General features: G+C 50.8%; 1 protein-coding gene across 1 annotated transcript; it reads left to right on the top strand.

The window, feature by feature from the left end:
• Positions 1–12,017: 12,017 nt before the first annotated feature.
• LOC306762477 (glutamate dehydrogenase 2, mitochondrial-like) lies at positions 12,018–16,771 on the top strand. Its single transcript, XM_079248948.1, has 3 exons — positions 12,018–12,096; positions 12,395–12,574; positions 16,350–16,771. Exons 1-3 carry the CDS (start codon positions 12,031–12,033, stop codon positions 16,545–16,547), a joined length of 444 nt encoding a protein of 147 aa, XP_079105074.1. The 5' UTR covers positions 12,018–12,030; the 3' UTR covers positions 16,548–16,771.
• The last annotated feature ends 613 nt before the right edge of the window (positions 16,772–17,384 follow it).

Genomic DNA, 17,384 nt, shown 5'->3' with positions numbered 1-17,384 from the left:
AGTCCTGATCCCAGTCCTGATCCTAGTCCTGTTCCTAGTCCTGATCCTAGTCCTGTTCCTAGTCCTGATCCTAGTCCTGATCCCAGTCCTGACCCAAGTCCTGATCCCAGTCCTGATCCAGTCCTGATCCCAGTCCTGATCCTAGTCCTGATCCCAGTCCTGATCCTAGTCCTGATCCCAGTCCTGAACCCAGTCCTGAACCCAGTCCTGACCCCAGTCCTGATCCCAGACCTGATCCCAGTCCTGATCCCAGTCCTTATCCTAGTCCTGACCCCAGTCCTGATCCCAGTCCTGATCCTAGTCCTGATCCTAGTCCTGATCCCAGTCCTGACCCTAGTCATGTTCCTAGTCCTGATCCTAGTCCTGACCCCAGTCCTGACCCCAGTCCTGATCCTAGTCCTGATCCTAGTCCTGATCCTAGTCCTGATCCCAGTCCTGATCCTAGTCCTGATCCCAGTCCTGAACCCAGTCCTGAACCCAGTCCTGACCCCAGTCCTGATCCCAGCCCTGATCCCAGTCCTGATCCCAGTCCTTATCCTAGTCCTGACCCCAGTCCTGATCCCAGTCCTGATCCTAGTCCTGATCCTAGTCCTGATCCCAGTCCTGATCCTAGTCATGTTCCTAGTCCTGATCCTAGTCCTGACCCCAGTCCTGACCCCAGTCCTGATCGTAGTCCTGATCCCAGTCCTGATCCTAGTCCTGATCCCAATCCTGACCCCAGTCCTGATCCTAGTCCTGATCCCAGTCCTGACCCCAATCCTGATCCCAATCCTGACCCCAGTCCTGATCCTAGTCCTGATCCTAGTCATGACCCTAGTCCTAATCCCAGTCCTGATCCTAGTCTTGATCCTAGTCTTGATCCTAGTCCTGATTTTAGTCCTGATTTTAGTCCTGACCCCAGTCCTGACCCCAGTCCTGATCCCAGTCCTAATCCTAGTCCTGTTCCTAGTCCTGTTCCTAGTCCTGTTCATAGTCCTGATCCTAGTCCTGATCCCAGTCCTGATCCCAGTCCGAATCCCAGTCCTGATCCTAGTCCTGTTCCTAGTCCTGATCCCAGTCCTAATCCTAGTCCTGATCCTAGTCCTGACCCCAGTCCTGATCCCAGTCCTGATCCCAGTCCTGACCCCAGTCCTGACCCCAGTCCTGATCCCAGTCCTGATCCTAGTCCTGATCCTAGTCCTGACCCCAGTCCTGATCCCCGTCCTGATCCCAGTCCTGATCCTAGTCCTGTTCCTAGTCCTGATCCTAGTCCTGATCCCAGTCCTGATCGCAGTCCATCCTGATCCTAGTCCTGATCCTAGTCCTGATCCCAGTCCTAATCCTAGTCCTGATCCCAGTCCTGATCCTAGTCCTAATCCTAGTCCTGATCCTAGTCCTGTTCCTAGTCCTGTTCCTAGTCCTGATCCCAGTCCTGATCCTAGTCCTGATCCCAGTCCTGATCCCAGTCCTAATCCTAGTCCTGATCTTAGTCCTGTTCCTAGTCCTGATCCCAGTCCTGATCCCAGTCCTAATCCTAGTCCTGATCCTAGTCCTGTTCCTAGTCCTGATCCCAGTCCTGACCCCAGTCCTGATCCTAGTCCTGACCCCAGTCCTGATCCTAGTCCTGACCCCAGTCCTGACCCCAGTCCTGACCCCAGTCCTGATCCCCGTCCTGATCCCAGTCCTAATCCTAGTCCTGATCCTAGTCCTGTTCCTAGTCCTGATCCTAGTCCTGATCCCAGTCCTGATCGCAGTCCATCCTGATCCTAGTCCTGATCCTAGTCCTGATCCCAGTCCTGATCCCCCCCCCCCCCCCCCCCCCTCCTCTGTCTGCAGCTTCAGTGAGACGTCTGTCTGCTTTCAGGACACGGAGCTGGAGAAGATCACCAGGAGGTTCACCGTCGAGCTCGCCAAGAAGGGCTTCATCGGTGAGTGAAGTCAGCTTTACCTGACACACCTATAGCTCCTCGTTCTCCCGGAGAGGACCTGACACACCTATAGCTCCTCGTTCTCCCGGGGAGGACCTGACACACCTATAGCTCCTCGTTCTCCCGGGGAGGACCTGACACACCTATAGCTCCTCGTTCTCCCGGGGAGGACCTGACACACCTATAGCTCCTCGTTCTCCCGGGGAGGACCTGACACACCTATAGCTCCTCGTTCTCCCGGGGAGGACCTGACACACCTATAGCTCCTCGTTCTCCCGGGGAGGACCTGACACACCTATAGCTCCTCGTTCTCCCGGGGAGGACCTGACACACCTATAGCTCCTCGTTCTCCCGGGGAGGACCTGACACACCTATAGCTCCTCGTTCTCCCGGGGAGGACCTGACACACCCATAGCTCCTCGTTCTCCCGGGGAGGACCTGACACACCTATAGCTCCTCGTTCTCCCGGAGAGGACCTGACACACCTATAGCTCCTCGTTCTCCCGGGGAGGACCTGACACACCTATAGCTCCTCGTTCTCCCGGGGAGGACCTGACACACCTATAGCTCCTCGTTCTCCCGGGGAGGACCTGACACACCTATAGCTCCTCGTTCTCCCGATGAGGACTTGACACACCTATAGCTCCTCGTTCTCCCGATGAGGACTTGACACACCTATAGCTCCTCGTTCTCCCGGGGAGGACCTGACACACCTATAGCTCCTCGTTCTCCCGGGGAGGACCTGACACACCTATAGCTCCTCGTTCTCCCGGGGAGGATCTGACACACCTATAGCTCCTCGTTCTCCCGGGGAGGACCTGACACACCTATAGCTCCTCGTTCTCCCGGGGAGGACCTGACACACCTATAGCTCCTCGTTCTCCCGGGGAGGACCTGACACACCTATAGCTCCTCGTTCTCCCGGGGAGGACCTGACACACCTATAGCTCCTCGTTCTCCCGGGGAGGACCTGACACACCTATAGCTCCTCGTTCTCCCGGGGAGGACCTGATACACCTATAGCTCCTCGTTCTCCCGGGGAGGACCTGACACACCCATAGCTCCTCGTTCTCCCGGGGAGGACCTGACACACCTATAGCTCCTCGTTCTCCCGGGGAGGACCTGACACACCTATAGCTCCTCGTTCTCCCGGGGAGGACCTGACACACCTATAGCTCCTCGTTCTCCCGGGGAGGACCTGACACACCTATAGCTCCTCGTTCTCCCGGGGAGGACCTGACACACCTATAGCTCCTCGTTCTCCCGGAGAGGACCTGACACACCTATAGCTCCTCGTTCTCCCGGGGAGGACCTGACACACCTATAGCTCCTCGTTCTCCCGGGGAGGACCTGATACACCTATAGCTCCTCGTTCTCCCGGGGAGGACCTGACACACCTATAGCTCCTCGTTCTCCCGGGGAGGACCTGACACACCTATAGCTCCTCGTTCTCCCGGGGAGGACCTGACACACCTATAGCTCCTCGTTCTCCCGGAGAGGACCTGACACACCTATAGCTCCTCGTTCTCCCGGAGAGGACCTGACACACCTATAGCTCCTCGTTCTCCCGGGGAGGATCTGACACACCTATAGCTCCTCGTTCTCCCGGGGAGGACCTGACACACCTATAGCTCCTCGTTCTCCCGGAGAGGACCTGACACACCTATAGCTCCTCGTTCTCCCGGGGAGGACCTGACACACCTATAGCTCCTCGTTCTCCCGGGGAGGACCTGACACACCTATAGCTCCTCGTTCTCCCGGGGAGGACCTGACACACCTATAGCTCCTCGTTCTCCCGGGGAGGACCTGACACACCTATAGCTCCTCGTTCTCCCGGGGAGGACCTGACACACCTATAGCTCCTCGTTCTCCCGGGGAGGACCTGACACACCTATAGCTCCTCGTTCTCCCGGGGAGGACCTGACACACCTATAGCTCCTCGTTCTCCCGGGGAGGACCTGACACACCTATAGCTCCTCGTTCTCCCGGAGAGGACCTGACACACCTATAGCTCCTCGTTCTCCCGGAGAGGACCTGACACACCTATAGCTCCTCGTTCTCCCGGGGAGGACCTGACACACCTATAGCTCCTCGTTCTCCCGGAGAGGACCTGACACACCTATAGCTCCTCGTTCTCCCGGGGAGGACCTGACACACCTATAGCTCCTCGTTCTCCCGGGGAGGACCTGACACACCTATAGCTCCTCGTTCTCCCGGGGAGGACCTGACACACCTATAGCTCCTCGTTCTCCCGGAGAGGACCTGACACACCTATAGCTCCTCGTTCTCCCGGGGAGGACCTGACACACCTATAGCTCCTCGTTCTCCCGGGGAGGACCTGACACACCTATAGCTCCTCGTTCTCCCGGGGAGGACCTGACACACCTATAGCTCCTCGTTCTCCCGGAGAGGACCTGACACACCTATAGCTCCTCGTTCTCCCGGGGAGGACCTGACACACCTATAGCTCCTCGTTCTCCCGGGGAGGACCTGACACACCTATAGCTCCTCGTTCTCCCGGGGAGGACCTGACACACCTATAGCTCCTCGTTCTCCCGGGGAGGACCTGACACACCTATAGCTCCTCGTTCTCCCGGGGAGGACCTGACACACCCATAGCTCCTCGTTCTCCCGGGGAGGACCTGACACACCTATAGCTCCTCGTTCTCCCGGAGAGGACCTGACACACCTATAGCTCCTCGTTCTCCCGGGGAGGACCTGACACACCTATAGCTCCTCGTTCTCCCGGGGAGGACCTGACACACCTATAGCTCCTCGTTCTCCCGGGGAGGACCTGACACACCTATAGCTCCTCGTTCTCCCGATGAGGACCTGACACACCTATAGCTCCTCGTTCTCCCGATGAGGACCTGACACACCTATAGCTCCTCGTTCTCCCGGGGAGGACCTGACACACCTATAGCTCCTCGTTCTCCCGGGGAGGACCTGACACACCTATAGCTCCTCGTTCTCCCGGGGAGGACCTGACACACCTATAGCTCCTCGTTCTCCCGGGGAGGACCTGACACACCTATAGCTCCTCGTTCTCCCGGGGAGGACCTGACACACCTATAGCTCCTCGTTCTCCCGGGGAGGACCTGACACACCTATAGCTCCTCGTTCTCCCGGGGAGGACCTGACACACCTATAGCTCCTCGTTCTCCCGGAGAGGACCTGACACACCTATAGCTCCTCGTTCTCCCGGGGAGGACCTGACACACCTATAGCTCCTCGTTCTCCCGGGGAGGACCTGACACACCTATAGCTCCTCGTTCTCCCGGGGAGGACCTGACACACCTATAGCTCCTCGTTCTCCCGGGGAGGATCTGACACACCTATAGCTCCTCGTTCTCCCGGGGAGGACCTGACACACCTATAGCTCCTCGTTCTCCCGGGGAGGACCTGACACACCTATAGCTCCTCGTTCTCCCGGAGAGGACCTGACACACCTATAGCTCCTCGTTCTCCCGGGGAGGACCTGACACACCTATAGCTCCTCGTTCTCCCGGGGAGGACCTGACACACCTATAGCTCCTCGTTCTCCCGGGGAGGACCTGACACACCTATAGCTCCTCGTTCTCCCGGGGAGGACCTGACACACCTATAGCTCCTCGTTCTCCCGGAGAGGACCTGACACACCTATAGCTCCTCGTTCTCCCGGGGAGGACCTGACACACCTATAGCTCCTCGTTCTCCCGGGGAGGACCTGACACACCTATAGCTCCTCGTTCTCCCGGGGAGGACCTGACACACCTATAGCTCCTCGTTCTCCCGGGGAGGACCTGACACACCTATAGCTCCTCGTTCTCCCGGGGAGGACCTGACACACCCATAGCTCCTCGTTCTCCCGGGGAGGACCTGACACACCTATAGCTCCTCGTTCTCCCGGAGAGGACCTGACACACCTATAGCTCCTCGTTCTCCCGGGGAGGACCTGACACACCTATAGCTCCTCGTTCTCCCGGGGAGGACCTGACACACCTATAGCTCCTCGTTCTCCCGGGGAGGACCTGACACACCTATAGCTCCTCGTTCTCCCGGGGAGGACCTGACACACCTATAGCTCCTCGTTCTCCCGGAGAGGACCTGACACACCTATAGCTCCTCGTTCTCCCGGGGAGGACCTGACACACCTATAGCTCCTCGTTCTCCCGGGGAGGACCTGACACACCTATAGCTCCTCGTTCTCCCGGGGAGGACCTGACACACCTATAGCTCCTCGTTCTCCCGGGGAGGACCTGACACACCTATAGCTCCTCGTTCTCCCGGGGAGGACCTGACACACCCATAGCTCCTCGTTCTCCCGGGGAGGACCTGATACACCTATAGCTCCTCGTTCTCCCGGGGAGGACCTGACACACCCATAGCTCCTCGTTCTCCCGGGGAGGACCTGATACACCTATAGCTCCTCGTTCTCCCGGAGAGGACCTGACACACCTATAGCTCCTCGTTCTCCCGGGGAGGACCTGACACACCTATAGCTCCTCGTTCTCCCGGGGAGGACCTGACACACCTATAGCTCCTCGTTCTCCCGGGGAGGACCTGACACACCTATAGCTCCTCGTTCTCCTGGGGACTCCAGGTACTGTCATGTTCTCCTACCAGTGTTGGAAAAGCCTGTCTATAAAAGGACTTTTCCACAAAGTACCACAGTGTGAAGTACAGATGGTTGTGACTTTATACATGTCAGATATTTACTGCCAGAGAATCATAGTAACTGTAGAACAGGCCCCGAACAAAGGCTTTCTACTCCCACTCCCTCTACGTGTTCATCCTGCTTCTGAATATCTGTAGTCACGTTGGTACAGACAAGTCTGACAGCCGCTTCAGGTGGGAGGTACTAGTTTTTATGGTGAACCTGCCAGCGAGGTGGATTACTTCCGTCTGTTGCCATGGTAACAAACTTGCCTTACTTTCTGGAGCAGAAATCTTAGTTTGTCCCAAGCGGCAAAAAGTGAAGCCTATGCAGAAGTATCAAAACCTGCAGTTCCCCCTTCATCCACTAGGGGCTTCAAAACAGAGCAAATCCCCATAGACTCCCATGTTGAAAAGACCAACTTCACAGCAGAAATAAACACGTTTACAGCAGGAATAAACACGTTTACAGCAGGAATAAACACGTTTACAGCAGGAATAAACACATTTACAGCAGGAATAAACACGTTTACAGCAGAAATACACGTTTACAGCAGGAATAAACACGTTTACAGCAGGAATAAACACGTTTACAGCAGAAATACACGTTTACAGCAGGAATAAACACGTTTACAGCAGGAATAAACATGTTTACAGCAGGAATAAACATGTTTACAGCAGCAATAAACATGTTTACAGCAGGAATAAACATGTTTACAGCAGAAATAAACACGTTTACAGCAGAAATAAACACGTTTACAGCAGAAATAAACACGTTTACAGCAGGAATAAACACGTTTACAGCAGGAATAAACACGTTTACAGCAGGAATAAACACGTTTGCAGCAGGAATAAACACGTTTACAGCAGGAATAAACACGTTTACAGCAGGAATAAACACGTTTGCAGCAGGAATAAACACGTTTACAGCAGGAATAAACACGTTTGCAGCCTGGTTCAAAAATCCATGTTAGGTTTAATAGGTCAGGTTTACCTTCATGACAACTGTGGGGGGAGTGAATTTTTTTCTAACTCGCCCGTTTAAAGTAATTTGATCTCAAAGTTCGGCATATTTAGGTGCGTGTCCTTTTGATTGACAGGTACCCGATCTCCAGCTTCAAGTCAGAAGAACGTAGAACAACCGCGGTTTTTAGCCGGTTAACAATGTGACTTAGCTTTAGCCCGCTTACCTCCGTTAGCTGGTTAGCTCCTGTTATCTCCGGGTTAGCTCGGTTAGCTCTTAGCTACAGAAAGCTCTGAGTTCGCTCGATGTCAATCATCCACCATGATGCTGACAGCCCCCCTCTCAGCTCCACCTCTTTGTCCATATTTGTATTTTCCGGGTGAGACGACGCGCATGACCCTGCCAAGATGGTGATGGTAGGAACCGCCCACTGAGCTTCACTTCAGCTCCTCAGAAACCTACGAGTGATGTCACGGAGGCTCCGCCCATCTTTTTATTCACTGTCCATGGTTTCTCCCAACTCAGGGTTTCTAGAAAAGTGACCTACTGAACCACATTCACAGCATCACAAGTAACTTCTGACTTTCAGGTTTCATATTTTAAACAGCTCAAATAACCTTTAACCATTAGCTCTGCTTAACATATGTAACACCTAGAGCCTGACAGATCGGCTGGCATTAAACCAATGTCCAGGATTTACTTGCTTAGTAGACAATGTGTTGCGAGCATGTCAGTATCACTACTGTATGTGCTTTGGTGATTGGTCCTCGTGATCACACCTCCAGCTGCATGAGTAATATGTAGAAAACACTGTTAGTTCAAGCACCTTCATAACAGCATCGCTAACGTGATTTGACCGTGTACAGTGCAACACCAAAAACTGCAAACCAGTAAACCATTACTTCACCCAAAAAGCTTATTTTTAGAATGAATTTTGCTATCGGCTCAGTTTTACTCGGGTTGAACGTGCCAGAAAGAGTAAAGACTTTTGCATGTACCAGTTCCAACACAAACCAGACTAAAGTGGACTCAGAAGGCCTGAGGAAGGTTAGCAGGCATGTCCATCACCACTGTTCCAGGATGATCTCCACCCTGGGAGGGTTCAGCTGAGTGCAGCTTGACTGTAGGAGTCCCGGTCAGCTGGATCCTAACACAGAAACGTAGAACTGCCTTCAGATATTTCATGTTAAAAGACAGACATTAAAGGGTGCTATTCTGGTATTTGGAGTTTCCTGAGCTTTCTACAGTGTTACAGTGTTGAATCCTCATCAGACATGTGAACGACACTGTTTTTTTATCACCTAAACGCATGTTTGAGTTTGAGTTTGAATTCCAGCACGCTCTCCGTTCGGTTTCCATGGCGACGAAAAACGCGTGGTTTTAGAGAGTTTTTTCTACGTGGAAATCCTTGTGACGTCCCGGGGGATAAGGTTGGGTGATTGGTTACCTTCTACTGGTTAACAAGGGCATGTACAAATACATCAGGCGGGTGGAAAACGTGGGATAAAGTTATTTCCAACGATGGCTGGTGAGTTTACCAAAGAGAGACATCCTGCTGCATTCGTTGCTGTGGGTTGCTGTTTTCCACTTCGTTTTCAGGCTCTGATTCAGGTTCCAACATGTAGGGCTGGATGCTATGTGTTGACATTGTAGTTTGTTTTTTTATTGAGTTCATATGAGCCTAATCCTTCTGTTTATGAGACGTTACAATGACGGTGAAAGCAGGTGCGGTGCGCGCTCCCGATGTAGTGCAGTGGCGGGAGGCGGGGCTTAATGCGGAAGAGTCTCAATCCACTCGTTTTGCCCGCAGGCTGATCTGACAGCCTACGGAGAGGGTCGGTCTGAAGTAAATAAAGCCATTTGTGGCAATAACTCCATCAATCCCAAAACCGGTCTAAGAGGAAAATGTTTCCTAATCTGCAGCACTCCCAAAAAGTTAGATCTTGGTATAAAACAAGGGTGTCCAAAGTCTGTCCTTGAGTACCGCTGTCCTGCAGGTTTTTCACGTATTCCTGCTTGAAGAGTCCAGACTCAAATTAAATGGATCGAACAACCCAGAAGGTTCTCCACAGTGACTCATTACATTGAATCAGGCATGTTTCAGCAGGAATGCATGGAAAGGATTCTGGCCTTCAAAGACTAGAGCTGGACACCTCTGCTGTAAGATGTATTTGAAAACAGAATTTATTAAGTCCAACTGTCATTAAGTCAAATTTTATTACCAGTAGAAAAAAGAAAAAAAAATCAGATGTTGAAACTGAGACATTTTATCATTTGATGGAAAATATGAGCTGATTGTAACTGAAAAATAGTTAAATAGTTCCAGGATGATGTTAAGCATCATTAGCAGCTGCTAGCCGGTGGAAAAAGTCCCAGGATGACATGTAGTATCATTAGCATGTAAAACTAGTTAATGTTTAGCATGGTTAGCAGGTATTAGCATGTGGAAAACATAGTTCCAGGGTGATGTTTAGCATGGTTAGCAGGTGTTAGCATGTGGAAAATGTAGTTCCAGGGTGATGTTTAGCATGGTTAGCAGGTGTTAGCATGTGGAAAATGTAGTTCCAGGGTGATGTTTAGCATGGTTAGCAGGTGTTAGCATGTGGGAAACATAGTTCCAGGGTGATGTTTAGCATGGTTAGCAGGTGTTAGCATGTGGAAAATGTAGTTCCAGGGTGATGTTTAGCATGGTTAGCAGGTGTTAGCATGTGGAAAATATAGTTCCAGGGTGATGTTTAGCATGGTTAGCAGGTGTTAGCATGTGGAAAACATAGTTCCAGGGTGATGTTTAGCATGGTTAATAGGTGTTAGCATGTGGAAAACATAGTTCCAGGGTGATGTTTAGGATGGTTAGCAGGTGTTAGCATGTGGAAAATGTAGTTCCAGGGTGATGTTTAGCATGGTTAGCAGGTGTTAGCATGTGGAAAATGTAGTTCCATGGTGATGTTTAGGATGGTTAGCTGGTGTTAGCATGTCGAAAACGTAGTTCCAGGGTGATGTTTAGGATGGTTAGCAGGTGTTAGCATGTGGAAAACGTAGTTCCAGGGTGATGTTTAGCATGGTTAGCACGTGTTAGCATGTGGAAAATGTAGTTCCAGGGTGATGTTTAGCATGGTTAGCAGGTGTTAGCATGTGGAAAACGTAGTTCCAGGGTGATGTTTAGCATGGTTAGCAGGTGTTGGCATGTGGAAAACGTAGTTTCAGGGTGATGTTTAGCATGGTTAGGAGGTGTTAGCATGTGGAAAATGTAGTTCCAGGGTGATGTTTAGCATGGTTAGCAGGTGTTAGCATGTGGAAAACGTAGTTCCAGGGTGATGTTTAGCATGGTTAGCAGGTGTTAGCATGTGGAAAACGTAGTTCCAGGGTGATGTTTAGCATGGTTAGCTGGTGTTAGCATGTGGAAAACGTAGTTCCAGGGTGATGTTTAGCATGGTTAGCAGGTGTTAGCATGTGGAAAACGTAGTTCCAGGGTGATGTTTAGCATGGTTAGCTGGTGTTAGCATGTGGAAAACGTAGTTCCAGGGTGATGTTTAGCATGGTTAGCTGGTGTTAGCATGTGGAAAACATAGTTCCAGGGTGATGTTTAGCATGGTTAGCAGGTGTTGGCATGTGGAAAACGTAGTTTCAGGGTGATGTTTAGCATGGTTAGGAGGTGTTAGCATGTGGAAAATGTAGTTCCAGGGTGATGTTTAGCATGGTTAGCAGGTGTTAGCATGTGGAAAACGTAGTTCCAGGGTGATGTTTAGCATGGTTAGCAGGTGTTAGCATGTGGAAAACGTAGTTCCAGGGTGATGTTTAGCATGGTTAGCTGGTGTTAGCATGTGGAAAACGTAGTTCCAGGGTGATGTTTAGCATGGTTAGCAGGTGTTAGCATGTGGAAAACGTAGTTCCAGGGTGATGTTTAGCATGGTTAGCTGGTGTTAGCATGTGGAAAACGTAGTTCCAGGGTGATGTTTAGCATGGTTAGCTGGTGTTAGCATGTGGAAAACATAGTTCCAGGGTGATGTTTAGCATGGTTAGCACGTGTTAGCATGTGGAAAACGTAGTTCCAGGGTGATGTTTAGCATGGTTAGCAGGTGTTAGCATGTGGAAAACGTAGTTCCAGGGTGATGTTTAGCATGGTTAGCTGGTGTTAGCATGTGGAAAATGTAGTTCCAGGGTGATGTTTAGCATGGTTAGCTGGTGTTAGCATGTGGAAAACGTAGTTCCAGGGTGATGTTTAGCATGGTTAGCTGGTGTTAGCATGTGGAAAACGTAGTTCCAGGGTGATGTTTAGCATGGTTAGCTGGTGTTAGCATGTGGAAAACGTAGTTCCAGGGTGATGTTTAGCATGGTTAGCTGGTGTTAGCATGTGGAAAACGTAGTTCCAGGGTGATGATATATATGAAGCACTTTTCATTCAAAGAGCAGGACAGTGTTACAAAAGATATTACAAAAGGTCTGTGGATTTCTTGTTTGGTCTCTGAAAACTCTGACTCACCTGATGTTTTGTCAGGTCCGGGTATCGATGTTCCGGCTCCTGACATGAGCACCGGGGAGCGGGAGATGTCATGGATCGCTGACACCTTTGCCACCACCATGGGACACTACGTGAGTGTGATTTTTATTTTATTCAAGTGTAAATGTTTGGGCTGCATCCTTACAGTTCAAGTTGTCTTTTCTCCCTTTTCTTTCCCATTACATATTATTTAAGGAAAAACCCAAATGTAAAGAATAAAACCACGAAAATGAAGCCTTTTGGGTCCATCTACATTTAGGCATTTTGTTTTTCATTTCAAATGAAAAATGACGACAAACCGATTTCCTTTTTAAAATTTACAACTTAGGTGTCTAGCTTATTCTCATACTGCATGCTTCCTCACTTACCTCTGTCCCTCCTCTTCATCAGGACATCAACGCTCATGCCTGCGTCACCGGGAAGCCCATCAGTCAGGGAGGAATCCACGGTCGGATATCCACCACGGGACGGGGAGTTTTCCACGGCATCGAGAACTTCATCAATGAAGCATCGTACATGAGCCAGCTGGGGATGTGTCCTGGATTCCAGCACAAGACCTTCGTCATCCAGGTATGTCCTTCTTTTCAGCAGCTTTTGACCCACAAAAGAAAGTTCTGTTCTGTCACAGCAAAAACAAGACGAATGTCTTCATAAATGTTTGTAATGATTCCTATTTAACCTAGTTCTCCAATTCATCAGGTACACCTGTATAGTCAGACCTCCTTTTGATTCTGTGTGTTCCACCTCATCACCATGAGAATCTCCCGTTCCACCTCATCACCATGAGAATCTCCCGTTCCACCTCATCACCATGAGAATCTCCCGTTCCACCTCATCACCATGAGAATCTCCCGTTCCACCTCATCACCATTAGAATCTCCCGTTCCACCTCATCACCATGAGAATCTCCCGTTCCACCTCATCACCATTAGAATCTCCCGTTCCACCTCATCACCATGAGAATCTCCCGTTCCACCTCATCACCATGAGATTCTCCCGTTCCACCTCATCACCATGAGAATCTCCCGTTCCACCTCATCACCATGAGAATCTCCCGTTCCACCTCATCACCATGAGAATCTCCCGTTCCACCTCATCACCATGAGAATCTCCCGTTCCACCTCATCACCATGAGAATCTCCCGTTCCACCTCATCACCATGAGATTCTCCCGTTCCACCTCATCACCATGAGAATCTCCCGTTCCACCTCATCACCATGAGAATCTCCCGTTCCACCTCATCACGATGAGAATCTCCCGTTCCACCACATCATGATGAGAATCTCCCGTTCCACCTCATCACCATGAGAACCTCCCGTTCCACCTCATCACCATGAGAATCTCCCGTTCCACCTCATCACCATGAGAATCTCCCGTTCCACCTCATCACCATGAGAATCTCCCGTTCCACCTCATCACCATGAGAACCTCCCGTTCCACCTCATCATGATGAGAATCTCCCGTTCCACCTCATCACCATGAGAATCTCCCGTTCCACCTCATCACCATGAGAATCTCCCGTTCCACCTCATCATGATGAGAATCTCCCGTTCCACCTCATCACCATGAGAATCTCCCGTTCCACCTCATCATGATGAGAATCTCCTGTTCCACCTCATCACCATGAGAACCTCCCGTTCCACCTCATCACCATGAGAATCTCCCGTTCCACCTCATCATGATGAGAATCTCCCGTTCCACCTCATCACCATGAGAATCTCCCGTTCCACCACATCACCATGAGAATCTCCTGTTCCACCTCATCACCATGAGAATCTCCCGTTCCACCTCATCACCATGAGAATCTCCCGTTCCACCTCATCACCATGAGAATCTCCCGTTCCACCACATCACCATGAGAATCTCCTGTTCCACCTCATCACCATGAGAATCTCCCGTTCCACCTCATCACCATGAGAATCTCCCGTTCCACCTCATCATGATGAGAATCTCCCGTTCCACCTCATCACCATGAGAATCTCCCGTTCCACCACATCACCATGAGAATCTCCCGTTCCACCTCATCATGATGAGAATCTCCTGTTCCACCTCATCACCATGAGAACCTCCCGTTCCACCTCATCACCATGAGAATCTCCCGTTCCACCTCATCACCATGAGAATCTCCCGTTCCACCTCATCACCATGAGAATCTCCCGTTCCACCTCATCACCATGAGAATCTCCCGTTCCACCTCATCATGATGAGAACCTCCCGTTCCACCTCATCACCATGAGAACCTCCCGTTCCACCTCATCACCATGAGAATCTCCCGTTCCACCTCATCACCATGAGAATCTCCCGTTCCACCTCATCACCATGAGAACCTCCTGTTCCACCTCATCACCATGAGAATCTCCCGTTCCACCTCATCACCATGAGAACCTCCCGTTCCACCTCATCACCATGAGAACCTCCCGTTCCACCTCATCACCTTGAGAATCTCCCGTTCCACCTCATCACCATGAGAATTTCCCGTTCCACCTCATCACCATGAGAATCTCCCGTTCCACCTCATCATGATGAGAATCTCCCGTTCCACCTCATCATGATGAGAATCTCCCGTTCCACCTCATCACCATGAGAATCTCCCGTTCCACCTCATCACCATGAGAATCTCCCGTTCCACCTCATCACCATGAGAATCTCCCGTTCCACCTCATCATGATGAGAATCTCCCGTTCCACCTCATCATGATGAGAATCTCCCGTTCCACCTCATCACCTTGAGAATCTCCCGTTCCACCTCATCACCATGAGAATCTCCCGTTCCACCTCATCACCATGAGAATTTCCCGTTCCACCTCATCACCATGAGAATCTCCCGTTCCACCTCATCACCATGAGAATCTCCCGTTCCACCTCATCATGATGAGAATCTCCCGTTCCACCTCATCACCTTGAGAATCTCCCGTTCCACCTCATCACCATGAGAATTTCCCGTTCCACCTCATCACCATGAGAATCTCCCGTTCCACCTCATCATGATGAGAATCTCCCGTTCCACCTCATCATGATGAGAATCTCCCGTTCCACCTCATCACCTTGAGAATCTCCCGTTCCACCTCATCACCATGAGAATTTCCCGTTCCACCTCATCACCATGAGAATCTCCCGTTCCACCTCATCATGATGAGAATCTCCCGTTCCACCTCATCACCATGAGAATCTCCCGTTCCACCTCATCACCATGAGAATCTCCCGTTCCACCTCATCATGATGAGAATCTCCCGTTCCACCTCATCACCATGAGAATCTCCCGTTCCACCACATCACCATGAGAATCTCCCGTTCCACCTCATCATGATGAGAATCTCCTGTTCCACCTCATCACCATGAGAACCTCCCGTTCCACCTCATCACCATGAGAATCTCCCGTTCCACCTCATCACCATGAGAATCTCCCGTTCCACCTCATCACCATGAGAATCTCCCGTTCCACCTCATCATGATGAGAATCTCCCGTTCCACCTCATCACCATGAGAATCTCCCGTTCCACCTCATCACCATGAGAATCTCCCGTTCCACCTCATCATGATGAGAATCTCCCGTTCCACCTCATCACCATGAGAATCTCCCGTTCCACCACATCACCATGAGAATCTCCCGTTCCACCTCATCATGATGAGAATCTCCTGTTCCACCTCATCACCATGAGAACCTCCCGTTCCACCTCATCACCATGAGAATCTCCTGTTCCACCTCATCACCATGAGAACCTCCCGTTCCACCTCATCACCATGAGAATCTCCCGTTCCACCTCATCACCATGAGAATCTCCCGTTCCACCTCATCACCATGAGAATCTCCCGTTCCACCTCATCACCATGAGAATCTCTCGTTCCACCTCATCCCAAAGCTGCTCTGCTGGATGTAGATCTGATGACTGTGGAGCCGTTGGAGGACAGTGAACTCATCATCATGGTGGAGATGATGTGAGCTTTGTGACATGGTGCATCATCCTGCTGGAAGTTTCCATCAGAAGATTCTACACTGTGCTTAGAACGGGATGGACATGGTCAGCAGCAGGTCTCAGGTAGGCTGTGGAGGTTAAACCATGTCATGTTGATGCTAAGGGGACAAAGTGGGACAAGTAGCCCAACATACACCTCGCCACCATCCCTCCAGCAGCATAAAGCGGTGATCCTGACAGCAGGATAGATCCATATTTTCATGATGGTTCCAGTAATTTCTGATGAAAGAACTCAACAAACACCAGACACATTCTGATGAAATGGTTTGAAACGTATCTTCTGTTGTACAGTAGCTTCTGGTTCTGCTCCTGGTTCTAAACGAGAACATGGGGACAGGATCAGGGTTAACCTTCTGTCCTCCGTGTCTGCAGGGCTTTGGGAATGTGGGTCTTCATTCCATGCGTTACGTCATCGCTCTGGAGCCAAGTGTGTGGGAGTCGGAGAGATGGATGGAAACATCTGGAACCCCAACGGGATTGACCCGAAGGAGCTGGAAGACTACAAACTGGTCTGCATTGGTTACCCTCTTCTGCACCAACGGTCTGTTTGGAGCTCCTGCTCCTAAATGACCAACAAACCCAAAACAACGTATTATTTCTCTTTCTACCCAAATAAAGATGAAAGTTGTGAGCTTCAGTGAAGGACGCATCAGCGCTGATGCAGCTGTGTAAACGATTACAGAACATGAGAAAATAATGAAGGTTGTTCTCTTTGCCTACATCTGGACTTTACCAGCTAAAGTTCATGCAGCTGAAGAGAAAAGTTTTAGTCCAGACACAACAAGGTGGTTTTAGGTGGGCGATCTGGACACACAACTCTGTCTTCCTGTCTCCAGCTCTTCTTCTGTGGTATGGGTCCATCAGTGGTAAAGAGGGAAATACGTGAGACAATGATTGACAGCTGTCCGATCAGATGTATGTACCGCAGAGAAAACAGCCATGTCAGATGAGAAACTGTACAGAGGACTCTGGGAAATAAGAAGTTTTGGAGCAAAGCTTTATATTTTCCTCAAGATGTTTTTATTGATTTTCAAGATATTCATACAACATATATAATAAAGTTAACAATGTCACCAGCCACACTTTTTCCACTAACAGGAGCAAGCCCCGTCCCCGCTTCACAAGATGCAGCTGTTTGACCTCCTCCTCCTCCTCCTCCTCCTCCTCCTCCAGACGTGTACCTGACCTCCTCCTCCTCCTCCTCCTCCAGACGTGTACCTGACCTCCTCCTCCTCCTCCTCCTCCTCCTCCAGACGTGTACCTGACCTCCTCCTCCTCCTCCTCCTCCAGACGTGTACCTGACCTCCTCCTCCTCCTCCTCCTCCTCCTCCTCCAGACGTGTACCTGACCTCCTCCTCCTCCTCCTCCTCCTCCTCCAGACGTGTACCTGACCTCCTCCTCCTCCTC

Source organism: Telmatherina bonti (assembly GCF_933228915.1).
Source record: "Telmatherina bonti genome assembly, chromosome: 11".
Taxonomy (NCBI): Eukaryota; Metazoa; Chordata; class Actinopteri; order Atheriniformes; family Telmatherinidae; genus Telmatherina; species Telmatherina bonti.
Note: the sequence above shows the minus strand (reverse complement) of the source record. Positions and strands in the feature narration are given on the sequence as shown.